General features: G+C 31.9%; 3 protein-coding genes and 1 long non-coding RNA gene across 6 annotated transcripts; 2 read left to right on the top strand and 2 right to left on the bottom strand.

Moving 5' to 3' along the window:
• The first annotated feature begins 2,288 nt into the window (after nt 1–2,288).
• LOC140887589 (uncharacterized) lies at nt 2,289–5,227 on the top strand. Its single transcript, XR_012151950.1, has 8 exons — nt 2,289–2,491; nt 2,579–2,707; nt 2,818–2,865; nt 3,175–3,207; nt 3,308–3,436; nt 3,822–3,854; nt 3,955–4,323; nt 5,052–5,227. It is a non-coding gene; the product is annotated as an uncharacterized lncRNA (long non-coding RNA).
• A 2,749-nt stretch (nt 5,228–7,976) lies between these two features.
• LOC140887588 (sulfite exporter TauE/SafE family protein 4) lies at nt 7,977–11,606 on the top strand. The gene is made up of 12 exons (XM_073294930.1): nt 7,977–8,307; nt 8,476–8,635; nt 8,859–9,059; nt 9,246–9,307; nt 9,398–9,443; nt 9,539–9,591; nt 9,681–9,767; nt 9,849–9,899; nt 9,987–10,226; nt 10,606–10,699; nt 10,811–10,951; nt 11,135–11,606. Exons 1-12 carry the CDS (start codon nt 8,131–8,133, stop codon nt 11,215–11,217), a joined length of 1,395 nt encoding a protein of 464 aa, XP_073151031.1. The 5' UTR covers nt 7,977–8,130; the 3' UTR covers nt 11,218–11,606.
• A 6,949-nt stretch (nt 11,607–18,555) lies between these two features.
• LOC140891178 (F-box protein PP2-A15) lies at nt 18,556–21,901 on the bottom strand. Its single transcript, XM_073299528.1, has 3 exons — nt 21,436–21,901; nt 20,737–20,855; nt 18,556–19,248 (listed from the first exon to the last, which is right to left on the bottom strand). Exons 1-3 carry the CDS (start codon nt 21,745–21,747, stop codon nt 18,786–18,788), a joined length of 894 nt encoding a protein of 297 aa, XP_073155629.1. The 5' UTR covers nt 21,748–21,901; the 3' UTR covers nt 18,556–18,785.
• Nucleotides 21,902–24,481: 2,580 nt separating this feature from the next.
• LOC140891776 (protein PSK SIMULATOR 1-like) lies at nt 24,482–27,681 on the bottom strand. 3 transcript variants are annotated; one of them, XM_073300413.1, is made up of 3 exons: nt 27,413–27,681; nt 26,630–27,047; nt 24,482–26,442 (listed from the first exon to the last, which is right to left on the bottom strand). In XM_073300413.1, exon 3 carries the CDS (start codon nt 26,381–26,383, stop codon nt 24,689–24,691), a length of 1,695 nt encoding a protein of 564 aa, XP_073156514.1. In that variant the 5' UTR covers nt 26,384–26,442; nt 26,630–27,047; nt 27,413–27,681; the 3' UTR covers nt 24,482–24,688. The 3 variants fall into 3 exon arrangements, with proteins under 3 accessions (XP_073156514.1, XP_073156515.1, XP_073156516.1); XM_073300414.1 differs by having other exon boundaries at nt 24,482–26,410; XM_073300415.1 differs by lacking the exon at nt 26,630–27,047.

The following is a 27,681-nucleotide window of genomic DNA, read 5'->3' as shown; positions in this document are numbered from 1 at the left end:
GAGTCCATTTTTTCCTAGATCAGTGTTAGTCTTATTATATTGTGAAAATTTTACATCAATTATTTTGTTTTGTTTTGTTTTTTTTTTTTTTACGTTCAATTATTTTCTTTTCTAAATTTTTTTAAAACATTTTCTAACAAATTTATTAGATTCATGGAAGAGGGCAATTTTGAGGAAATATAGTGGTCCATATCATTTTGTTCCATTATTATTATTAAATTCCAAGAAAATGACATATCAAAAAGTGATCGACCATTTCAGCTCTTCCACAATTAGACTAACCCCACAATTAGTTCCACGCTTGAAAATTTCGTTCACAACATAATAATATTATAATTTTTCTATCGTTTAAAACTTTAAACCCATTAAATAATTTAAGCGGATTTAAGTAGGGGTGGGGAAAAATACCGAAATACCGAAATATTGGAAAATCGTACCGAAAAAATTACTGAAATTAGGTATCGGTATCGGTATGATAAATTTTTTTCGGTGTACCGGTATATACCGAAATACCGAAAAATAAATTTTTTTTTAAATATATATATGAAAATTTTCGGTATACCGACTTTTTTGCCGGTATACCGAATTTTTTTCGGTATACCGACAATTTTTCGGTATATCGAATTTTTTTTGAATTCGGTATCGGTACACGGTATAGATTTTCGTCATACCGAAAGTTCGGTATACCGAAAATTCGGTATATTCAGTATACGGTACGGTATTGGTATGAAAAAATTCCATATCGATTTTTTCGGTACGGTATATGGTATCCGATTTTCGGTACGGTATACCGTATCAACCCACCGCTAAATTTGAATATACCATGAATTTTGGATCGAAAAATTTCGATCCGACAAAAAAAAAGGTGCTAGAATAATATGGAGATGAACAATATTGTTTCATAAATTTATGCTTAAAAAACATCATCGTGATGTTTAGACGCTAGAGGACGGGTGTTGCCTACTTGCCTACCATACTGAATCTGATTATGGTCTAACATAAAAAATTGTTTAGGTTCTTTATAGTGCAATCGTTATCGTCTTTCGGTCTTTGCTTGTCTCTCACGCACGTGATTTGTCCCCATTCGGTTATACCCTGAAAAACTTTCCACTTTCTTCCTCTCTCTTTTTCTTTAAATAGCTTTAGTCAATTTTTTTTTTATAATAATCATTTCCAAATGTATCTAAAAAAAAATCATTTCCAAATGTATTTGAGTGTATTCAAATAAAGACACACGTAAAGGTATTTTAAAAATATATTTGACCAAATTTCAAAAAAAAAAAAAAAACATATTTGACCGCGACAATATTTAATAATTTATGGATTATTATATTTTTATGGATTATTATATTTTGGCATTTATTCGTATGTTTTTTTTTTTGAACAAGAACTTAATTCATTAGCCCAAATCGAAACAAAAATCAAAGAGGAATGAGGCATAGTCCACTCCTGTTGATCAGACATATAATTATCAGTTGCTCTAGCTAAAATATGAGTTATTTGATTCGCTGAACAATGAATAAAATCAAAAGTATAATTAATGAACTCTGATGATAAGAGTTTACAATCATCCATAATCAACCCAAGATAGACGGATCTGAATTGGATTTTTGGAGTACATCGATTATGCCTTTGACATCAGATTCCACTATAACATCATTAATATGTAAATCCTTCAACCAACTAAGAGCTTCTCGAACACTTAAAGCTTTGACAATAGCTAGAGAATAGTAACCTGGAATACGACCATGTGTAGCAGTTAAAAGAATGTCTCACAATCACGAAGAACGCAGCCAAAACCCACGTATGATCTATGTGTAAATACGACTGCATCAACATTACACTCCACAAATCCTGATAAAGAGTAACTAACCAAAATTGTAACATATATATTAGCGGAGCAAACAAAAGGGAAATAAACAATAGCGGCCCCGGGCCCAAGTGAGTGTCCAAGTTCGTGGAGTATGCTCTTGGCTAGAGGTCAAAAGTTCGATTCTCTCTACCAACACCTTTTTGGACTAGTCTGTCACACAATGCTTACCTAATACGCATCAAAAAATAACGGTTAAAGATTCCCACATGCCATAAAAAAACAATAGGGAACCAAAATTACACATATATATACTTAATATACATATATATATATATATGGTCAAAACTATAAACTTTCCCACATCCCCATGAAATAATATTGTAATATATTCATGAACCTGCACGGATTAATCCTCCCAAAAATACCCCTACACACGTTTCCTTCTCAATTCAACCCACGCTCTTTTTCACCACCTCTCACGTCAAAACCATCGTCTCTCTCAAACCAAAAGCTCGAAGAATCAGATTCTTTGAAACCAAATTAGATTTTTTGAAACAGAACGATTCTGCCGTTTCGAAAAAAAATCACCTCCATCGTTCATTTATTTTTCTTCCTGATAAAAAATATCCCCACAACATGAATCATGGTGCATCTTGTACAAGAAAAGAAGACACAATAGTACTGTTTTCTATATGTTTGCTGTTTGATCTCACGAATTTCGGGTTCAGTTTCTATTTTCCTTACCTCTTTTCTTTCTGATTTTAGTTAGTTTTATACAATGGTTTCTACACATCAACCAAATGTTTCCTTGGATGAACAACGCTTCCTGCTCGACAAATTGCCAGAGAGAACTTCCATAGCTATATATTTGCTGTTTGATCTCACTAATTTTGGGTTCAGTTTCAATTTTTTTTACCTCTTTGCTTTTTTATTTCAGTTAGTTTTATACAACGTTTTCTGCACATCAACCATTTTGTTTTAGTATGTGTGTTGTTGATGAATAGGTGAGCAACCGATTCTTTGGGATGGTGATGGCTTCTGCTTCTTCAATGGCAAGTGCATTTTTGCTTTGCCCTTATGATTTTTCTTTTGTAATGTTTTGATGGAATGTTTTTTGTTGAATTTCGTGGTTTGGGGTGGGTTTTTTTTCATTATTTGGAATTTATTGGTATTAGATAAGTTGCTGCTGTTTGATGAGGATTTTTAATGGTGTTTTTTGAAGTTTGGCCGTGTGAAAAATATTATTTTAATAATTTGATTTGTTGTGAATATATTGATTTTGTCAGACTTTGTTTATTTGCAATAAGTTATTGTTTGGCATGTTTGATCGAGAATTTATTTTTATTATTTTTTGTTCTCAGATTTTGGCAGTTCCGTAGAATGCGTGAATTTGTGTAAGTTTCAGAAAAAAGACGTGAGTGGAAAGTATGATTGCAGTATGCTTTCATGTGCTTCAGTTTCCATTTTTCTTACCTCTTTGCTTTCTGATCTCAGTTAGTTTTATGCAACGGTCTCTGCACATCAACCAAATGTTTCCTTGGATGAACAACACTTCCTGCTCGACGAATTGCCAAAGAGAACTTCCATAGCTATATGTTTGCTGTTTGATCTCAGGAATTTTGAGTTCAGTTTCTGTTCTTACCTCTTTGCTTTCTGATTTCAGATAGTTTTATACAACGGTTTCTACACATCAACCAACTGTTTCCTTAGATGAACAACACTTCATGATTTTTCTTTTGTAATGTTTTGATGGAATGTTTTTTGTTGAATTTCGTGGTTTGGGGTGGGTTTTTTTTCATTATTTGGAATTTATTGGTATTAGATAAGTTGCTGCTGTTTGATGAGGATTTTTAATGGTGTTTTTTGAAGTTTGGCCGTGTGAAAAATATTATTTTAATAATTTGATTTGTTGTGAATATATTGATTTTGTCAGACTTTGTTTATTTGCAATAAGTTATTGTTTGGCATGTTTGATCGAGAATTTATTTTTATTATTTTTTGTTCTCAGATTTTGGCAGTTCCGTAGAATGCGTGAATTTGTGTAAGTTTCAGAAAAAAGACGTGAGTGGAAAGTATGATTGCAGTATGCTTTCATGTGCTTCAGTTTCCATTTTTCTTACCTCTTTGCTTTCTGATTTCAGTTAGTTTTATGCAACGGTCTCTGCACATCAACCAAATGTTTCCTTGGATGAACAACACTTCCTGCTCGACGAATTGCCAGAGAGAACTTCCATAGCTATATGTTTGCTGTTTGATCTCAGGAATTTTGAGTTCAGTTTCTGTTCTTACCTCTTTGCTTTCTGATTTCAGATAGTTTTATACAACGGTTTCTACACATCAACCAACTGTTTCCTTAGATGAACAACACTTCATGCTCAACGAATTGCCAGAGAGAACTTCCATAGAATCGGAGCACTTTCTGGCCCTTATCCCTTTCGCTTCAAGACTTTAGCCACTAGCCCACATTTTCCACTGCCGCAAACGAGACTGACATGACCAAACTTGCTCAGGTATCAATTGTGAATCTGATGTAATTACTTCTCACTTTTTTTAGTAATCAATTCTATTGATGATCTATGAGTTTTTTCTTTAATTGGAGCTTAGTTACTGTTATGTATAATCAAATAAAATTGGTGCATCTGAATTTTTTGAGACTAATCATTACCTCACTTCAAATGGTAATAAAATACTATATTGGTTGAACAACTTCACAGTATAGTAATACTGTTTTGGTAAAACTGATTAAAGTAACCTTAACTTCATGAATGCTAGGTTAATTGATGCTTTTAACCAATATAGTTTTTTTTTAAAAAAAAATGTATTAAAAAAAGCTACTAACCAATATAGTATTTCTTTTTGTGATATTTGAAATATTTCATATATCGAACAAATGAAGTTTGAATTTGATCTCTAATTTGAACTAATACCTCCAGTATTCAATTTGAACACTAATTGTAACTCTTGGTAATTAGAAAAACTTGAAGCTGGAATTAAAATATAAATAGAGACATCAGTATTCAATTTATGGACACCAGTAAGTTAAGCAAGCCGATACAAGATTATACTATAGCAGATTTGTGAATTTGCATCCGTAGAACAAACAAAAGAATTAAATGCTTACTGTTTCTCTCCACTAGCATATTTGAATAATTATTACTTGAATAAATAACATATGATGCTTGAATATTACTTTAATGTAATAGAAAAAAATTTCAGTTCATAATGGTTATTCTTGCAGTTTCACGAGCGTCGCAAGTAAGAAGACAAGTCTGACAGTTGATTGAATAATTATGTTTCATGTTTATAATGGCATACATTTAAAAAAATTCAAGTTTTTATATATATGTGAAAAATAGGGGATAAAAACAGTTTTCAATTAGATTTTATGTTTTCGATTATTTTTTTAGATAATGGTAGCTATTGCTGGTGATATTGATATCAATACAATTATTGTGCTAAAAACATTCGTGTAGTCCATCGATTAATATATTTAATATGAGTATATATCATACACTATTTTTATAATAACATCATATCGTATTAAAAAATATATATATTAAAGTTTAATAATTTCGCACACGTGACGCATCACATATGCAATGCGTGTGCTCCGATCGCTAGTTATATAATTATTGATGGATACTTTTCCAGTTACTTGTTCAATTTGCCCAAGTTTTTTTCATCGTTCCCAATTATACATTTCATTTTTCATATTATTTTTCTTACGTTTTTTTTTCCAATTTACTTTTTAAATTAACGATAAGTCTTTAATAAAAAGATATCTCAAATCTTTATAAGTGATATGAGTCTAAGGCTGATCAAAATGTTTCAACAACCGCCCAAATTAATCATACCGCACCACACTGTTTTTTTTATTTTTATAAATAACCACAATTTTTTTAAAAAAAAATGAAACCGTATTGCCTCCACGGTATTGTTATTTTTTTTAACTCAAAATCGCATGCCCCACCCCACATTGTTTTTTATAATTGTTTTAAATAATGTTATTAATAATATCTTAATATTCAATATATTCTTTATTTCTAATTTGCATTTCGTCATTTTCTTTCATAATTTTCCTTCAATATTTTTCCTTTTTTTCCCCTCCAATATTTTTCCTTCTTTCTTTATTATTACAACACATATTATTCAAAGTGGTTTTATAATCATGATTAAAAATGAACTAAAAACATCCTATTTTATCTATTTTAACTTTATTTTGATGTTTTATTTTTATTTTATCTAATTATATATTTGTACTATTTATAGTTATATTATATTTAAATATCCTATTTATTTTTTCATATTATTGTTTTAAATAATTTGAGTCTTTTTTAATATTTTTATTCTAATTATCATTAAAAAAACCATAAATCGACTGCAACCGCTTAAAACTTCTCAAAATCGTGAAACTATATTGAAAACCACAATTAAAAAAATAAAGTAGAACCGAATCCCAAATGCAATTCGGTTTGATTTTTATTTTTGTAAAAAAAACAACAAAATCGCATAGTGATCACAAATAGCGATGATCATATTTACAATAAAAATAATTATTTTTATGAATGACTAAAATAGGTGATCCGCATTGCAAAATTGACTCGTAAATTTTATAACTATCTCACATTAATTTTTGTATTAAATTAATATTTTTAACTGTTACTAAAATTTTATTAAATAAAGATAAAATGAAAAAACTGTTTTATTAAATTTATATTTTCAAATACTTTCTTAATATGCATCGAAATATGTGTGTGTATATATGTTTTTAGTACTAATTATTTTGACATTTATTTTTATTTATTTTTAAATGTAACACACATATATATATATATACTAGTTATCCACGTACGCGAAATTTTGCGTGCATAAATATTTTATATTACAACTAAAAATAATGAAAATTTTTATATTTTTAAATTAAAAAATAAAATTAAAAGATAGTAATTATAAGTAGTAAGAGACATTTTTGTTTATCCATTAAGTAATTATTAAAGAGTTCATGTATGTTGTATCAATGTATAGATGTATAGATAGTAAAAGCTGCTTTTCTATTATCGTTTTCAGCCATTTCAACAATCAATTGATGTTGTTTCCAATAATTTCTCCCCAACATTCTTAGTAAAATATATATATACAATATCCCATTATTCATTAATTTAACAAATATTATATAATTCATCTCAAAATTATATAGTTTTCTTTCAACTTTTGTCCATATTATAAGCCATTTAGATTCCATCTTGCATATCCTGTCACGTGGAATCACATTAATTTTCAAACGAACAACTAATTAGTCATAGTCATCATATAGTTTAAAAACGATTAGATTTATTTATTTAAATATAAAGATAAAATTTATCAATAAAGCTATACTCAATTATCCAGATAATTAATTAAAATCTACATAAATCATAGTAAATATTTTAACATTCCAAAATAATAATACCTAATATTCTTCAAACTTCTATTAGATTATCTCATAAGTTAATTTTATGAGATAAATATTTTACTCGATCTGATTATTAAAAAAATATTACTTAATATACTAAATAACTTTTTAATCAAGATATGCATGAGTCGATAAATATGATAAGATACCAAATTTTAATAATAATGATTATAATAATAATATACGTGAATACAAAATACCGCGGTCCATACATATATAATATAATAACATCTGCATCACGTAATGGCGCCAAATTCTCTTACCACACTTGATTCTATATTTAATTTTATATTTTATACTCATTCCGTCTCATATATATTGTCCTCTTTGGTTTGTATTAAAAAATGATTGCACAATTTTCAAGGTGTAGTTAATATGGGTATATTAGTAAATAAATGTAAAAAAATATTACTAAATGTGATATATGACTATATATTTGGGACAAATAAAAAAGGAAATATGAACAATATAATTGGGAGGGAGAGAATACTATAAAAATAAATATATATTTGTGATTAGTTCATAATTATCATTATTTTACCATCAAATACTTTTTTTTTTATCTGGGTAAAATATTTACTATCAAATTAATTCTGTATTGGAATTAAAAAATTCTGGCCAATGAAATCTTGCCACGTGCACCACTGAATGGAGACTGCGGCCACCTTTGCCTGACCTGTAACATTTACATGACAGGTGCCGCTACACACGTCACATGGTCTCGGGGGATTATATTCTTCCGCTCTCTCTGCTTATATAAATCAAGACTCTGCGATGATTATCGTTTGAATCGCAGTGTTTAAGCGTAGCGTAAATTTATACGCTTCGTCTATTTGATTCCCGGGTGGGGTGAAGGTGAAAGGACATGGCCGCGAAAGGGTTGGCCGTGTACTTGTTGACAGGCTTTTCTTTGGCTGTTCTTTCTGTACATTTCGTCAGCAATTACTCCAATGGTGGAGATGATGAAAACCCATTTCTTCTTTCTGCTTCTAATCCTAATGGTGTGCCCGGAAAAGTTGGATCTGAAGATAAAGTTTGGCCGGTGAGTTTATGGATTCTCGTTTTGTATTCTGCATGCTTGTGTGCGCGGATGAGGTTTGGTTTTGTTTTTTGTTTTTTGTTTTGTTTTTTGTGGCTGAAAACGAGATTTTGCCGTTCTATGGTTAAAGATGGGATTTTTTCGGGAACTGATTTTGTTGGCTTGCGGCAGGAGTTGAAGTTTGGTTGGGAAATTGTGCTGGCTACGGTGATAGGCTTCTTGGGTTCTGCGTGTGGAACAGTGGGCGGTGTTGGAGGCGGTGGCATATTTGTCCCTATGCTAACTTTGATAGTTGGTTTTGATACCAAGTCTGCTGCTGCTATATCCAAGTGTAACATTTAAGAACTTGATTTAGCAGATGTTGTTGAGTATTTCTTTCTGCTGGTTGATTCAGAATTTTGAATGGAGAAAAGTTTTTTTTAAAAAAAAAAAGATAAATGGAGAAATGTTATTATATTACAAGTTTTGTGATTTTTTTCCCCTTTCTGTTGAAAGCGTAAGACCAAGAATTTGTACCTAAAGATGACTGGTTTTGAACTTCATCTGTGGTGTAGGCATGATAATGGGAGCGTCAACATCTTCAGTTTGGTACAATTTAAGGGTGCCTCATCCATGCAGGGAAGTGCCAATAATTGACTATGATTTGGCCCTCTTATTCCAGCCTATGCTTATGCTTGGAATCACAATTGGTGTATCTTTGAGTGTTGTTTTCCCCTATTGGCTCATCACTGTGTTGATCATAATCTTGTTCATGGGTATGTAGTGGCAAAGCATTTCTTTGCATCATTCGTTTGGATTTCATCCTATTTATTGATCAAGAATGCAAAATTGTTAATGGAGAGTTGATTTTATTTGTTCTGAGTTGGAGATTCATTACTGTCTGTACTCTCATCCTGGGCAATCAATCTTAGATTCATTAAATTTCGATGTGTTATTTACAGGGACTTCTTCTAAGTCCCTTCTCAGGGCAATTGAGATGTGGAAGGATGAAACCATTCTTAAGGTTGGTTGCTCTTACATATGTTGTCTATAAACCTATTTTGTAATAAATTCGATTCATTTAATATGTTCCAAAACACTCTACTAATTGCAGAAAGCCATGACAGATAAACGAACTTTTGTGAATTCTCGTGGCGAGTGTAAGTAGCCTGGTTATATGTGAGAATTATTATGTTTCTCTTATAAATTTCCAGAGAGCTGTCGTTTCATTTCTCTGTTTTGCCATTTTGATCAGTGCTAATCGACACTCATGAACCATTGATTCCTAGAGAGGAAAAAACAGCTTTGGTGAGTAAATTTCACCTCAATATCTCTTTTCTATTTCCGCAGTAGCTATTTAAGATATTGAGGTTGATTTATTACATGCTATGTTTCAGCAAACTGTGAAGGATAACCTTAATGTCAAAAGAATTTTTGTGCTACTTCTTGTGTGGATTTGCTTCTTGTTTCTTCAAGTGATCAAGGCAAGCAAACATATATATACACATGCTATCTACAACTTGTTTTTTTCGTGATATTTATTGATAACATTTATTGGTTAGCAGAACGATACGAAAGCTTGCAGTACATTGTATTGGGTGCTGAACTTGTTACAGGTACATCAAGATTTCTTGGGGTAAATTTAATCCATTTACTTGTTTGAGCCATCTGTCTCAAGAGTTGGTTCTCTATTTTGTCTTCAGTTTCCTGTTGCTCTTGCTGTGTTCGGATATGAATGCTCGAAACTGTACAAGGAGAGCAAGAAAAGAAGAAGGGCTGGAAATTCGGAACTTATATGTGAGGCAGCTATAGACTGGACGGCTACAAATCTTGCATTTTGTGCATTTTGTGGCATCTTAGGTGGTACAGTGGGCGGCTTATTAGGATCTGGTGGTGGTTTCATTCTTGGTCCTCTTCTACTAGAGATTGGAGTAATCCCACAGGTATGGCTGTTTTCAGGCTATTGAGCAAGGTGGTTACTTGAATGATTCAATGTTGGGGAGTAATAATCATCTCTCACTACCCTATGCCACTGCCACATTTCACAACGATCTTCGTTTTGGCTGCTATGGTGGAAAATATTTGAGTTGTGCTTGTACTATAAGATATAATAGTTTTTGAATATGCAATACTGATCCCAAGTTCCCAATGCTTATGCTGCAACTAACATGTTTGAATACAAGCTTTCGATTCTAGCCAATGACTTTCACGGACCCCTCATCGTATGGTTTATTTGGCAATGCCTAACTTGTAAGAGTGAATTGTCATTAGTTGAAATGTCCATCTGAACTGGTAAAAACATCAAATTTTTCTCTATTTCAGGTGGCTAGCGCGACAGCAACATTTGTGATGATGTTTTCATCATCTTTATCTGTGGTGGAGTTCTATCTCCTCAAAAGATTTCCCATTCCTTATGGTACGAATATGATTTTCGCTTTGCATCATCACAATTATTTTGTATGTATTAGAAGAGAACTCCAAGAATCATATGTCTGAATTTAAAACCAAGAATATTTGTTGTGTGCAGGATTATACCTCATGTCTGTGTCTATCTTGGCTGGCTTCTGGGGTCAATTTTTCATAAGAAAATTGACTACAGTTTTAGGGAGAGCTTCAATCATCGTATTCATTCTCGCCAGTGTCATTTTCGCCAGTGCTCTCACAATGGGTAACCACAAGATTCATTATTATCTCGTTGTCTTAATATAAAAAAAAACAAAATTCGTTAACATGTTGAAATGTACAATATTTGAAGGATGAGACATCCTTCGTGTCAAAATCTCAACTTGATGTCGTTTAATTTCAAATAAATTTTCTTGTCAAAAATGTTTGTTTTTCTCGTTTCTTGCAGGTTTCGTCGGTATAGAAAAAAGCATTAAGATGATACACAACCATGAATTCATGGGGTTCTTGGATTTCTGCACCAGCCAGTAACTTCATCTGGAAAAAGTAAAGTATTTGAAGATGCCAAAGATATTAAAATCAAGAAGAAAGCTCGTGTTTTGTGAAGTAAATATATATGCTAGGGGTGTTGGCCAATGCCTAATTGACCAAATCCCTCGTGTGTTTACCTTGTGTGCCTACAAGGGTCTGGATATGGTGAGTGTTAGCTAGCGCTAACACCGCGATATACCCATTTTCGGTTCAATAAAAGGGATCTTGCGAGTTGTCGCATTGAATCCATTTGTTGGTGAATATCTTTGGAAGGAGTTTGTATTTGTTATTTGGATTTTGGTGTTAACCAGCGCTAACACCAAGTAGATCAATTCCAGCAGTTTGTTCTCAAGCTTTATATTTTTATCATTCTTGCTTTAGACCGATTTAGCAATTATTTAGGTTGTCATAAATTCCACATGAGATGAGTAATTAACATGAATGAATTAGGTAGCTGGATATCATTTGCAATTTCACGACAAAAATGTTAATGTATAATGAAGTGTTGGTGCAAAATGTTAGGTATACGTAACGAGGGTTATAAACATTGTTTTTGAAATTATAAAATTATGTCGGTGAAAAAGTTCGTTTTCATTAATATATTTGGATTTTAAAAATCTATTTTGATCCATCTTGTTTGTCAATTTTTCGAAAATAGTTTTTCTTTTTTTTTTTTAATTATCAAAATGATCCCTAATATTTTGTAGTTACTTAATTTGGTTCATCTTTTCGTTAAAAAATAATATAGATTCGACCCATTTCTCTCTTAAAGCTTTTGAAATGGATTAATACACATTTTGGCCCTTATAATTTGCCGCCGTTCCCAAAATAGTCGCCCTTATGTTTAGGTTCAGGTCGTCAAAACAATCTCCAATGTTTCATAATTATTCCCAATTCGACCCTTCCTGTAATATAACCAATAAATCTAACGGAGATGCAACTCATCTACTTTTAAATCTTATGAAACAATATCTAAAAATAATTTCCCCCAAGTTGAGAACCATCGAGTGGATGCATCAAATCGTTAGTACAACAAAATCGAAAAACACTAATTCGAAGCATAACAACGATTTATCTAAGGCAAGTCACATATTATTGATATTAACTTATTTATTTTATAATCGAAACACCGCACCACTATGTAGCATAGTAATTCGATTATTTTATTTGCGTGTTATTGTTGAACTATACACTCTTTTTATCCGAATAATATTTTTGAACTCTTTTGCATGCAAGCCAGTTATTTTTTTAATTCAAGAGTTATTTAATTAAAAAATTAATATTGTGTTTTATTAAATAAGTTTTCGAAGAGAAATGTTAAAACTTGAGATTTTAATAATGAAAATTCATGACAAATTTATTTGCATATAACATATTAGCGAATAAGAAGCTAAAATTATTGTTTTCATTTGTTAACATTTCATTTTGTCGATGTGATTTTGTAAAAATATTTTTTGATATTGATGTGTATTTATTGACATTTGACTGGTTTATTTAGACACACACTTCCTAATATCTTAAATAGTTTTACCGAATGGCTGGGTAAAATCGTCACTATACGGTAGAGACCAAAACCGAGAATACTTATTTAGACACACACCTCCTAATATCTTAAATAGTTTTACCTAATGGCTGGATAAAACTATCATTTTACGGTAGAGACCAAACCGAGAATAAATATGATCATTTTTACGGCTCAAAAGGAAAAAGTGACTATTTTGGAAAAAAGAACAAACAACAGGGAGCCGAATTGGTGTTCTTGAAAATGAGTTTTTTTATCCATTAGTGTTTAACGTTGAGATTACGAGAGGGGCGAATTTGGGAAATATTACAAAACATTAGGGCCAATTTAACAGCCTGAAAAAAGACCATTTTGGGAAAACTAAAAAATAAGAGAGACCAAAATGAGTGTCATCTTATATATTTGAGATAATTTTGTAATTTCAAAGGTAACGTTAAACGTGTAACAGTGTGTTGATTGTGTATATAACATGAAATGAAACAAGAACTTGTTTAACATTTAAGAACTTTTCATATTCCTAATATCATTAATTAACCTTTTTGTTTACTTATTAATTATTCAATGTTTCTTTTCTAAAGAAACCTCATTTCATTTGAGTTAGAGGCTCACTGACTCATGTGGGAGTTAAATCGAGGAATGTACACGAGCGGCAATGACTTGAGGGAGAGAGCAACATGGCCAACCCCCAGAGCATACCACACAATGTTTCTTTTCTCAATACAGTATAAGTGTTAATAATTTGATTTCTTAATTCTCTTGAAGTTTAGATACATATGTCAACCTTTATGATAGTAAGATATTTTATTATAAGACTAGCATAACAGTGCAAGCATCCGTGTGTATAATAAAGTATAAATATTATATATGTCAACAATTGAAGCATATGCGATGCACATTCATAAAATATAAAAATCAATTCAAAAGGGTTTTATAAACTTATAAAACAATAAAACCAATTGTTATTTTTGGTGAAGTATCTCTCTTTTTTGGATTATTTTGATATTATTTCAGTTATAAGATTGAGATATTAAAAGTTACCGATGATGATAATAACATAACTCAAATTTCATCAATGATGAAATAAAACAACCACCAAATATCATTTTTCCATGGTCTTCGTGACAAAACTCTACGGCTCGTCAATAAATCAACACCTAACAAATTCCGTTCACAATAAAACACATTATTTATTTCCATATATTTGGAAATAACAAATTGAAGGAGTTTTCATGATCCTCCAACCACCTTTGAGTGAGAAGATTAAAAATCCATGTGACCAATTTGACATTTGACATGGTCATGAAATTATATTATTAAAGAACACTTAATACCTGCCAGCGGGAAGCTCCATGTCATTCAATTCAATAATTAAACTCCGTCCCAAATGAATTAGAGATTTAGATGTCATTACCTTAAAATTCACATAAATTCTAATGAGTCGTCTCATGATCAATTTTTGTGAGGTCAATCTTCAATTCGATCATTCTTGAAAAATATTAATTTTCTTTATTAAAAGTATTAGTACTGTTTACTGTAGAAATAAAGCGGTCCAATCTATCTCACGAATATAACCATGTCATGAAACCGCTTCGCAAGATACGGACTCTAATTCAATACTTATTGTGTTAAACTCCGTATTTTTCGTCAATTTTAATTTTCAGTGACAAGAAAAGAAAAGGAATACGGAACCATGAATTAATAATGAAAATCATATTGTCTCACATGGTTGCCACTTGTGTAGTTGTCATGGGTTTGCGTATTCAATTTAGTGTTGACATTTTGTGTAATCAATCACACTCTCAAATTCAATTATCAAATATATATGGCATACAGAATGCGTGAGTGTTTTGGTATATATATGATAGCAAAAAAGCATCTACTCGCAAAAATATTTATGATTTATAAACACATTACTTTCCTAAGATTAATATATATATTTATTTATAATTAAAAATTTTACTATAAAGAGTAAATTGTAATAAATATAGAAGGGTCAATTTTCAAATTGTCTGTAAACGAGTTAGAGACGGAATCCGTGCATCTTGCAAAGGCTCATAAAAATGAATAATTTCATCTTATCTTTACACACATTACTCCAATGATGTATTTAAGAATGAAGATAAAATAGTAGACCTCACATGTATTAATAAATCTCAACACTTAAATCTTCATTAAAATAATGTCTGTATAAATAGGATCTCACTTACCTCAGAGATCTAAATGTCATATTTCGAATAAATACTTCAAGAGTGGCGTTTGATCGCCCCCATTCTTCCATCTTCTCATCTGATAGTTCCGAGAAATGATAGATCATTTGATAGGAACTGAGAGAATCACCCAATCTCCGGATCTACTTTGGGAAAAATTCATTTCCATCCACTAGGTTTGAGTTAGTGTCAAATTCATCACTAAATTTTTAATTAACTTCAATGTCATTTTTTATCTATCTTCTTGGTTAAAAACATGACCAATTAACTCCATTGTTTATATTTTTACTTAAATACCCTTTTTCATTCATTGAAAATCAATTCAATTGTTTAGTTTTAAAATTTTGAATATTATTACAAATTAACATATTTGTTTTGTCAATTTTATACAAATATAGATTGTATAGTTAAATTAAAATTGTATGGACTATTACATTTTTGAGATAAAAATAAATGGATATTTTTTTTAAAATTGAGAAAATGAAATTATAAATGGCGCAAATTTTAGTTGTTAATTATATGCTAAATTGATAAAATAATAAAATCCAAAATACAGAGTAATATATCCAAAATTTTGGGGGGGGTTTTATTAGTAATTTAAAAAATTATTTTTTAAAAAAAAATTAATTTGAATGGTGGAGTTTTTTTAAAAAAAAAATATGTGTTTTTTGGTTTTGTTTGTTTTATTTACGATATTGATAATTTATTTAATAAAATGAGATTGATATTACATATAAAAAATGCGAGCTTCACTAATTTGTAAGATAAGTAATTTTTCAAATAATAGATATCTCTTGAGAAAATCTCACGGATGTTTATCCGTGAGATGGCTCACTCCATTCTATATCTAAAGTAAAATCAATATTTTTAATATAAAAAATAATATTTTTTCATGAACATCAAACAACCGTCTCACAAAATTTCTCAGTGGAATTGTTTCATTGACCTTTTTTAAAAAAAAAAATTGAAAATGATGTTGAACTAGACAGCTATTTTTTAAAAAAATTAATTTTAAAATTATCTGTTGATCTATTCTTCAAAAAAGTTTAATCTTTTTATTTTTCTAATTTTTTTAACTTATTTAAATTGTAATCTTTTCATTTATTTTTATTATAAAATTACAAAATTTAATAAATTTTTTTAAAAAAAAAAAAAGAAATTGAGGCCGCTGCCTCGACTACCCCCCTCGAGCGGACCTGTCAGGTCAAAACTCAACCGATGTAAACTCCAAAACTCCACCAGTCAAACTATTTTTTTTTTAAAAAAAACTAATTGCTAATAAAAAAACCAAAATTTTTTAAGTGCAAAAAAATAGCTGAACAAAAATAAAATTATAATGTCTAAGTTGAAAAACAATTAAATAATCAACTAGCCAACTACATAAACTACTTATATATAAATTGACAACATAATTACGTAGTGAAATAATAAAATAGCCGCATCGTAATTATATAATTAATTATAAACACAAAAAATATGCCATTAGTTATTATTATAAAAACCAACAAAGGCACTAGTTAATATTAGAAAAACCAAAAGGACTTTAAAATAATTAACTTGTTTTTATTATGTATTGGCAGGAATTCCAGTCCGGATTTGAGTTGAAAAGTGGGGTTAGAGATGAAATTAAATAAGTACGAAAAATGAGGGATGAATTTAAAATTTTCCCTATCTACTTCGAGCTCTTTAATTTCTAAAATTTACATTCCATTCACGCTGGTTTAGGGGATGAATTTAAAATTGAAATGAAACGTGAGAGATAAATTTAAATTTTTCCCGATATACTTCTTCGAGCTCTTTAATTTCCAAAATTTATACGGTTAATTGTTAAAAAATCCCCCCATCACATAATTTCTTATGATTCAGTTTCTGTCAATTTTTTTTTCTGCACTCTCTAATCCATTAAAAGTTTGTTTCTACTCCCTGGGCCCACAAATCAATCTTTGTGTCATGATTTTGTACTCAATTTGAAATAATTAATGCCAAAAATATATAAATCAATACGTAAATTAAATGTTTTTGTACTCAAATATCTTAAATTAATACCAAAAAAATTGTTGATTTTTGTGATTTTCAAAATACTAATATATGTAAAAAAATGATGAACAAATATTTTAATATAAATATTTTGTACATAAACATGTATGTATAATAAGTTTTGGTAGTAATAAAGTAATTCAAATGTTATACTCAAAATCTTGATTTTTGTACTAGATCTAAACTATTAGTACTCAAATATTGTATATTAGTACCGTATATTTAACTTTTTGTACCTTTTTTTATCCATGAAAAAAAAATGAGATCAGGGAGTTCAAACAAAAATTTCTGACAAGGGACTGATTCCCAAATAGCATAATTTATAATTCAGTCCCCAAATCTAAACTTAAATTGGTAATCAGTCCCTTTCAGAAAAAAAAAACTTTGTTTAAACTCCCTGGGCCCACATGTTTTGTTTCAGATGAAATTTGGTATAAAACATGAAAAATATGGTACAAGTACATGATATTTGAGTATCAAATGTGTTAGATCTAGTATAAATATATGATTTTTGAGTACTAAAAAAATATTGATATTAATAACATATTTATCTTATTTGGATGAAAATCGGTACAAAACATTGAAAATATGGTAATCATATGTGATTTTTGAGTACCCAATGTGTTAGATCTGATACAAATATATGATTTTTGAGCACTCAAACACATTTTTCAAGTTCACATTAATAAAGATGTTTAGATTTTATACTCAAAATTGTATTTTTTGTACTCGATCTTGAACAATTAGCGCTCAAATATAATGTATTTGTACCATATTTTCAATGTTTTGTACTTAATTTTATTCGAGAAAAATAATGTGGACCCAGGGAGTGCAAACAAATTTTTTTATGATAAGAGACTGATTCTTAATTTGATTTTGCATTTAAGAACTGAATACCAATACACCGAAATTTATATTCAATTCACGCTGCTTGAGGAGAATTGCGCAAATTAGGACCACCAAATTTAGTGGGCTGTAGGGTTAGAGAGGGCCCAAATAGATAGGTGGACCTGTACTCAAATATACAATTTGGCCGAAGGCTCAAATATAAAGAACATTTTAGGGCCAGCACATTCAAATGAAATTACAATTTGAGACCCATGTGTTTTCAAGAAGACATAGATGATCTGGTCAATCAAATCATGAACCCTAAACTTGTTATCCATAATCTATTACTTCTTTGGCACCTGTATTATAATTCATTGTTCTAAGCGATGCTTAATTTCTCTACAATTTTTATATGCTTAAACTCGATTAAGTAACCGTTTTTAAAACAGAAAACGACATTTATTTTCTCAAATGGGAACATTAATATATATATATATATATATATATATATATATATATTTATTATTCAAAACTTGAAACATGTATTAAGTGTTGTATTTATGATTATTCTATTTTGAATGCTTGGCTTAAAATTATAATAAAAATTGAAAACGTTAGACGCTGTTTAAGTTTTGGTATAATTATCTCATTACTCCCAAAACAAAAGAAAATGACCAATTTAAACACTTTGCCAAGCTAATGCTAATTTTTCGGTTTAAAAAAAGTACTACTACATTTCTGTCATGGAGTAAAAAATTCCAAGTTTAGGATCTAATCTCAGGTACAAGCAAAAGTGAACAAAACTGCATCAATTACAGAAGCACAAAAATTACATGAACAGAGGACACATTCCTAGCAAAAAGATTTAGATGACATCCTCCAAGTTTGAATGATTTTCAGAAGCTAACACCTATGACAAACCCAAAAAAAGAACCCGCCACATAACTACAGAATACATGCATGCATCACAGCCTTTACTTCAAAACCCCTGTTTTCCTAAGCCCTTTCAATTCACTGGGAATGATCGATACCGAATCAACACAAAGTCCCCCTTTGGAATGAGTGCAATCAATCTGTTTCATCGAGAATCTAACTTCCGTTGGGGGATCTGATTCGCTGACTATAAATTCACCTACCTTGTATTCTATCCAAGAACCGCGTTTATGATTTCCAGAAGGGTCGTCATTTCCTGTATCATCTAAAAAGGATTCGCTCGATGCTTGCTGCCCATCTGAAGTGGTCAATTCGAAATGCACAGGTTTGATATCCCAACCATGAGTTTGATCATAATAGGAAACACGGCGTCCAAGCCTTTTGGAGAACCTTCCGAGGTGAATTCTAAAGGATAAAGTGTATATATCTGGTGGGAAAGGGAATTTTACCGCCCCATCTACTTCAAACCACCATATTTGCTGCAAAAAGGCTATGACATTAAATCTGCCAGAAAGGAGCAGCACAAGAAAGAGTAGGTGTCAAATTTAAAATCAGCTCCATTCTAGAATAACAGTAAGGTGGTAAATCATAAGGTGAGTACAGTTAGTTTGGAGTCATAATGTATATCATGAAGCACATCTGTTGCAATTCGGAATGAGAAACAAATTATCAAAATGGGATATTACAAGTTCTGGTGAAGGAGGCAACATTGGAGTGTGATACCAATTGTAACTAGAAAAATTGGATTGCAAATAACCTTTACAACAGCATGGCAGAAAGAAATTTGCATGGATATGTTTTAGGTTATAAAAGGTTTTTTCCGGTTACTTCAACTAGATGATGCGTTAAACTGTCCCTGTTCTGGCAATTTTTAGCATGCGTTGTCCAGCAAAGAGAGAGAATTCTGCTTTCCAAAATTGATTTACTAGTGTTTCTACGATATTAGCAAGTAAAAAGTACAGCAAAGAGCAGTTGAGTACACCAAGTCTTAGAGCCAAATTGGTTTGGCTCCAACAATATGGTACAGCAACTCTGAATCACATTGATTTAAATTTAAACACTAACATCATCACTCAAGCTGAAGCACAGGACATTTTTCACGCTTCTGACAAATGAAATGAACGTCCAAAGCAAACTAAACAAGAAAGATGATGATAGTGAAGACAGAATTTCCTGCAGCAGCATGTGATCTTGATAGCAGATGAGTAACATTTTTTCGGTCAAACAACTTTCACAATTCCCATTAAATTAGCTTGTGAACCATGTTTAAAAAAATAAAAAAAATCTTGTGAATCATTTTTACCAAAAGGGTCAGAGTTCATAGGAAATGGCTCGAGAATGCATTTATACTTAAACACACTAAGTCATGCATAAGCCAGAAATCTGGTGCTATGTGACGATAATTATTACTATTGACGGCACATACGGGCACGTTGGTCTCGGTCGGACACCAACCAACAAAGATCACCCAAGGCAAGCTTAATGAAATCTATAGGGTTTTGAGTACCAAAGGTTTTAACCTGTGAATCTTGACCCTGTCCAAAAACTTTGAACTACAGAGAGATGACCCAGCAGTGGTATTTATACTTTTAAACTTGCATCAACAATAAGATTATGCTCTTCAGGTTTTACCTCCCTATTGAAAAACCTGTAGTCTAGACAACATCTGAGACTCATGTACACAGTATATATCTAAGTAAACTCAAGTTCTTGAAATTATATATCTAAGTAAACTCAAGTTCTTGAAAATTAGTTTCCTAGAAAGTATTGCTGCAACTATCCACACCGAGGACAACTCATCATTGAAAGACAGAACATGGACACAAATTTGAGTTCAAGCACATCCAGCATTAAACAAGAGTTCGTGAAAACACTAATATTTGAATATTTAAGAACAGTAACAATTCATGACATCAAATAGAAACATGCCAACATTATATCCAGAAGTAGAGAATATTCAATAGCATGCAACCAAAATCATCAGATACTAACCTCGATTCTTCGGTCGGAACCCAGCTCCAATATCTCCGGTCCTCAATACCTGTAATTGCCATAGCCTTGGCCGACATAGACAAACAAACTCTCCCAGTAACTCTGTCCACCCATGCTACCTGTAATTCCCCGTGTGAACATAAGTATACCACAAAAAAGTAGAGCAAAAATCCAAATAAAAACAAAAAACAAAACAAAGTAATTCTTAGTCAAAACTCAATAAAAACTAAAACTATGTCAGATGAAGTAGATGCGGAACCCATATACAATTTCTATTCTAAATAAACTTGTACTGAAGTGTTGGAACTGAAATACCGATATGATCACCAATAACAGAAAAGCACAGTAGAAAACATCAAACAGCTAAGGTAGATTATAACTGTAAACCCTCAACAACAAATTTCTCGACGTTATCAAACAAAATAGTCACACATCCTTGATCCCAAATTCCCAATTGAGAAAAAAACCAATATCTTCAAATAATAACTCCCCGCAAGAAAATTTGACAACTATGCGAACTATTAATGAACCAATGAAAACTCGCAGTCCAAAATCAGTACTACAAATCAAGTAGCTGCAAGCAAACTAATTTCTGATTCCAAAGAAAACTGCAACCAAATCAAATCACCAAGACACCATTTTTCCCGAGGTAAAAAAAACATCAAAATCACATAATACGGAGGAAATCAAGTAGAGTACCTTGTGGCCGTCGTCGAAAGGCAGGGGGCGGGAGAGGAGGGCAAAAATGTCCTTTTTGGAGAGCGTTTGATAGACTTGTGGATTGGATAAGAGGTGAAGGAGGTCGTGGTAATTGGAAGGTAACTTGGACTCCCAAACGGCGTCGGATGAGGCAGCGCCGCGGAAGGCGCGGTTCAGTCGAGCCAAGTTGCATATCTCCGGCGGCGTAAGATAGAGGAACACGCACGCCACGCAACTCTCCGGTATGTCCCCAAGACCAGGCACCCCGTTGCCCGACCCGTTTTCGGTTAGATTGGATAGCGATGAACCCATAACAAATACGTAATCTTGCGGGGCTTGAATTCAGCAATTGGGTCGGATCACCTCCGTGAAAGGGCGACGGAGGACGGTGGGAACAATGGGTGTCGAACTCTAACACAAATTAGTCGTCGTTTTGCTTTTGCTGCTCAGTTGGGTGCGTGCGTGTGGTGTGTTCTTTCCCTTTGTCTTGTTTTTTTTTTTTTTGTGCTTTTTATTTTTCCTTCTTTTTAGATATTTTGAATTTGAGAATGCATACTTTTGTCAATTTATTTAATAATTAATAACTTATATATATATAAGGATTGTCACTATAAATAAAATTAGATATAACAAAACTTAAGCTAATAATGAACATAAAAAATTCTCTGAGACAAATCAATTTTATTTTATTTTATTTCGAAAAATATCACTATTAATTCAGATAATTATGTTGACTTACAAGACATTTTATGGGAAACCTACTCAATAATAAGACAGATTAATGTTTGGAAAAATATTACAATATGAAGGAAATGTGATGATATATGTGTATGGGTGACATCCAAAATATACCAAGCCGATTCATCTGTGATGACTCTTGAGCAAAGTATTTCTAAGATTGTTGAGCAAAAAAAAAAAAAAGAATGTCATGAATCGTATGATAAGAAATTATGAAGCAACGTTATTTTAAAATGACATTTTTCCTTTTAAGATTCTTGCGACAAGTTCAACTGTTCAAGTTTGAATTGCCTTTTTATTTTAAAATGACATTTTTCTTTTAAAGATTCTTGCGACAAGTTCAAGTTTGAATTGCCTTTTTGTTGAAAGTGGAGAAGAAATTGCAATTATCATGTCATTTCCTTTGGCTTGATTGGTGGGTCTGAGTGCAATGGCCAAAAAAGGTTACTTTTGGATTATGACTCTGACTATGAGCATCAATTTATAAATTTTTAAATGAATTATAAGTCTTTTATAAACTAATGATATAAAATAGGCGTTCTTTAAATAATATGCACATATAAGTAGTTATAAGTACACTTGAAGTTAAAATTTCGATAAATTAAATGATTAATTTCATTTTAAATAAATTGCTACTTGATCTGTTTGATATCAATTACTCTCTCCGACCTCCGTCCAAATTATTTAGGTCTATATGTGTTTCAAATAAATTTACTAAAAAAAAAATCCCGGAAAGGTAAATTTTATAAAGCAATTTTTTATTCCATCTTTATTTAATTAAGATTTTAATAGAATACAAAAAAATTATACAAATAGTTGATTATTTTAATTTAATAGTGATTGATTGATAAAAGCGTAGGAAAAATAATGGAATACTAAACTATAAAAACTGAACTACATCATGATCATGAACACGAATATTCAGTCCAATTGTCCAAATAAGTTGGGATGAAAGAATTATCTAAACCCTAAAAAGATATAATCATCTTTTTTTTTTTTTTTTTGGGATAGTATTTAAGCTACATTTGTGATAACTGCGTGTATGAGTTATGATGAGTATTTGAGTTTGGTATTGTCATTTTCTATATCTTTGATTTTCCAAATCTATGTTGGGTCCAGAATGATTTAAATCGAGCTTAAATTTTCGTAACATTTTTAAACATAAACAATTTTTGTTCAACAAAATTAAAGTCCTTTTTTTTTTTTTACAAAACTAAACTTTCAGGGCTTATTAGTAAACAAAAATCTATGCTATATGTGGGGTGTAGACTAAGTTTGAAGTATTTCTTTCATGAATAGGGTTGTTTTGCGAATGATTTAGTTGGTTGAGGCGATGTCAATTATTCACAATAGTAACACAAACAAACGACCATAGTATGAATTGGTCCATAAAACCATGTGCTCTCACCCCACTTGTTCGTTTTGCCCCCTTTTTTTTCCTTCTTTGTTATAACTAAACCTGACTTTTTAGGAGGATCATAGTGATATTGGTAAGTTAGATTCTATCTATACAGACACTGCTTTGAGGTAGATCTAACGGTCCACATTTATCAATAAATATGGGATCAATTATTTTTTAGTGGATCCTGCGTGTATTGATAAATGAGGATTCTTAGATCTATTATGAAGGTAATGCCTGTATAGGTAGGTTGAAATGAACCGTAATATTGAGATTGACACAACATAATAATCTCTAATTTTGTCGCATGTTATTTGAAGTTTTATTCATAACTCCTTAGAAATCAAATCAACAACAATAATAATATAGTTCAAATTCCATCATTACTGGCATGGACCATAACCCCATTTGAAAAGTTATTTTTGTTTTTCTTTTCCTCCGAAAATCAAGGTATTCATCACAAATAATTTATTATAAGCTTATCTAATAAAACGTTGATAGAAAGATCGAATTTCTGATCATTGACCTATTTGAACACCCCTCGTGACATTTATTTTTCATTCTTCTACATACACATGAACATGATTGTGCTTACTCTATGGGCAAGAAAAGTGCTGCAAAATTGTGTAGAATTACGCGTAAGATGTTAAATAACATTATGAATTTGGGAAATTATGTAGCTGGTTGTTGCTATATTTTCAAGTATTACTATATTTTAATTTACAAAGTTTCTACTTACCTCGACCAAACCTAAATTGGTTTATGGATTGGACTCATCTATTATACTGAAATCCTATATTGGATTTTTTTTTAATAAAAAAAGAAACCTATTTCGTGTCTCAATTCAGACATTTCACATTTGAATCGGATCAGATTCACGTGAAAGATTAAATTAGAATGTCCCGACTAAATACTATTACGATAGAAGAACATTATCCAGAATGGATCACACTAGCGTAGATTAAATTAAAATGCCCCAACTAAAGCTAAATATCATTAATTTCAAGAAAATAGCAGCTCAGACTTCGATTATTCACAGCATAAACAATCACCAAAGAGAACCTCTGATTCCTTGAAGGTTGATTTTGTAGAATGAGCTCTTCAACGATGCTAAGTTCAGTTGTCCGCTCGAGTGAACCCCGACAATGACCGATCAACCACATCGTAATAATTTTTATCTCTTGGATATAAACAGTTGCCACATGCCATGCTGCCATATCTGGAGAGATAACTGAGGCCAATCAAAAGTTCTACAATTGCTGCCTCTATCTTCACTTGATTTGCAAAGTAAAGGGTCTGAACAAGAAGCACATTCGACCCAAAAGAGGGTCTTTGTCCTTCAATATTCCTCTCAGATTGCCATCTTACCATGTTGTGAGCGAGCGGAGAGAGCCATTCTAGTATAGTTTCAAGTGCTAATGTCCACCGAGCTGCATCATTGGCATCATATTTAGACAAAGTAAAAGTTCTAGAAAAAGTTTTCAATCTCGCCTTGAGACAGCTTCGAATATTCGCTGGTAACATGTTGTAGAGTTCATCTCTAGCATCTAGGCTGATCAAATGGGGAGATGATGCTAGCTTCTCGATCAATATGATGACCTTGGCGTAGTGCAGAGCCAAAGCAGAGTGACCAAGTGTAGATGGAGGAGCATTCAACACGCGACGCTTGGAGATAAAGAAAGGGACTTTTTTGGGATTTAAGATATCGTACAAAGTTGGAAGAGCACTCGTATCTTTCTTTTCATCTGTATCTTTCTGAGACGAGTCGTATGACCTAAATGAGCTACCACGCGATGGTACGTAGTTCTCTACTATAGGAGATTCACATCCACCACCCATGCATCCAGCGTAACCAACAGGAGCAAACCGTTTAGTTTTCATTTCGTGTTGTTTTCCGCAAAGAATGGATGAGTAAGAGCCACCAAGAAATGTCCTGTTCTTTAGGCCCAGATTCGAAAATGATCTTCCCATGGGATTTGGAAATCTGGATAGGGTGTTTTTTGACGGGTTAACTGATGGTTGAATCAAAGCAGAATTGTTGTGAATAAGATAATTTCCGTGAATCTGTTCATCATTTTTAATTCCTTCAACATGGCCAAACTGGTTGATCCCACATACATTCTTGATCCTCTCAGCAACAGTAAATAAAGATCTGAGAAGAAGCCGGACTGTGTAGTCATACGTTCTGACCCAAGGAGACATCTCACGAAGATTCTGAACTTCCTGTTGTTGCCGCAGTACCTTATGTTGAAACTCAAGCACTTTGACCTCGCCTAAATTCGCACCTACTTGAATTTGCTTTAGATTCTGCTCAAGCTCGGCCAACACTTCGAGTTCTTGGCACATTTGTTCTGTTGCCCCCACAAAGCTCTTCATTCTTTTAACTTTCTTCTCCATTTTCTTAATCCTATAATTCCATCTGCACCATTTGGGATCAATCTCCCCAGGGTCATAAAAAACTCGATCAAGATTGTGATAAGTAGGGTCCGCACATTTCTTTCCAAGTATGGCCACTGACTTTGATGCTCTTTCAAAATTCTCAAGCATCTCTGCAAGCGCAAGATCCATCAGAGGGTCCTCTTTTTCAGACACAAGCTTTTGAATGCCTACTGAATTTGCCATCTCTTCTCTCAATCTAAAAATCTGCTCATCCGATAGATACTGCCACATATTTACAATATTTAGCATGAACCTCGATACTTCAAGCGATAAAATTCCTATAACCGGTTTGTCAGGCTCCTGCGATATAGTCTTACGTGAACTCTTCCATATATTACTTAACCACGAGTCTGTAACAGTTTCGTCCACCATCTCTCAGAGGTATGAATACTCACCCACCTGTACACGTATCTCAATCAACTTCACAACCCCTATATCAAAGTTCAATCACATGATATAAATTAGCTAAGGTACTCTACAATTTCAAACCAGATCGAATAAACTGAACAACTTCTTCCCTATTTTTTTTTCAGTATGCACAACAAAAATTAGCACATATTATAAATTTATAACAGTGCATCCTGCATCAAATTGTGGAAGAGGAGAAAACTAGTTTACCAGGCGCATATAAGACTCCTCAATCAACTTGGCCTAACAATTTCTGTAACGCAGATAGATACAAATTATTTGCAGTTGTGCTTTCTTGACCAAATGTTTTGCGGAACAAAGTGCTACGTGCCTGAAAGCCTCTCTTGAACTTGCAAGAGCCATCTTAGGAGTCCGTGTATTCGTGGATCGATCTATTATTTTCCCAACAGGTATGTCATATTCTAAAAGATAGGAGGTTGTGATAACACTCCTCGCATTGAATTGTGGAAGAGGTGGGAAGCCTTATAAGTCATGCAAGATTCTTCGTACAACTTGAATCCATCATTTTTGTCAACAGTTGCTGTTCACAATCATATTATGCAATCATGCTAGCAGATCTACTGTTTACGCCGTTGCAAAGCTACGGAAAATTTTGGATTTAATCTTCCTGTGAACAAACATTTAATTTATTCAGAGATTTAATTTTCAAAAAAAAAAAAATTATTCAGAGATTTACATCAACTAAACATGTTTTTGGAAGAAAATAATGACATGATGCATAATTTTATTGTCCTGATCCACATGCTAACATTGACGAATAAATTAGTATGCCAAAAACAAAACAAAAAAAACAAAAACAAAAACAAAAATCACAACAAAAGATGCTCTTACATTAATAGTAGTGCTAAAATTTCAAGTACATCTTCTTAATAACAAAGCATACAACAAAAAAGTTACAACATATAATCGAATCATAATGCATCAATTGAACAAGTATAACGATTTGCTGCATCGGAAAGAGCTCAAACGAACCTTTTTTCTGAATAACAGTGGACATTAATCGACACCGAAGTAACATTGTATCTTCACGAACTCAATAATTGATCGGAAAATTTGAGCACAAAGGTGAACATTGAAGAGTTGGGGGTGTCAGTTTGTTAACATTCGCACCGCCGGCGTCATATAGATAGGACCCATTTTTACTATAACGCAACGAGTCAACTCGAAAGCTAAAATGCGCTGGAACTCGGTGAAATTATTCGTTTGCGCGATCGATCGATCGATCGTGCCACTTTCTATTG

The sequence above is a fragment of the Henckelia pumila genome, chromosome 3, assembly GCF_033568475.1.
Source record: "Henckelia pumila isolate YLH828 chromosome 3, ASM3356847v2, whole genome shotgun sequence".
Lineage (NCBI taxonomy): Eukaryota > Viridiplantae > Streptophyta > Magnoliopsida > Lamiales > Gesneriaceae > Henckelia > Henckelia pumila.
The sequence above is the reverse complement of the archived record's forward strand: the minus strand, read 5'-3'. Positions and strand labels throughout refer to the sequence as shown.

What these genes read in the sequence shown, in the direction of transcription:
- LOC140887588 (XM_073294930.1), top strand. Translation starts at nt 8,131, where the DNA reads ATGGCCGCGAAAGGGTTGGCCGTGTACTTGTTGACAGGCTTTTCTTTG. An exon ending in GATCATAATCTTGTTCATGG is followed by an intron (nt 9,060 to 9,245) that starts GTATGTAGTGGC and finishes TGTTATTTACAG; the next exon opens with GGACTTCTTCTAAGTCCCTT. An exon ending in AGATTGGAGTAATCCCACAG is followed by an intron (nt 10,227 to 10,605) that starts GTATGGCTGTTT and finishes TCTCTATTTCAG; the next exon opens with GTGGCTAGCGCGACAGCAAC.
- LOC140891178 (XM_073299528.1), bottom strand. Translation starts at nt 21,747, where the DNA reads ATGGGTTCATCGCTATCCAATCTAACCGAAAACGGGTCGGGCAACGGG. An exon ending in CTTTCGACGACGGCCACAAG is followed by an intron (nt 20,856 to 21,435) that starts GTACTCTACTTG and finishes GGGGAATTACAG; the next exon opens with GTAGCATGGGTGGACAGAGT. An exon ending in GTTCCGACCGAAGAATCGAG is followed by an intron (nt 19,249 to 20,736) that starts GTTAGTATCTGA and finishes CCTTTCTGGCAG; the next exon opens with ATTTAATGTCATAGCCTTTT.
- LOC140891776 (XM_073300413.1), bottom strand. Translation starts at nt 26,383, where the DNA reads ATGGTGGACGAAACTGTTACAGACTCGTGGTTAAGTAATATATGGAAG.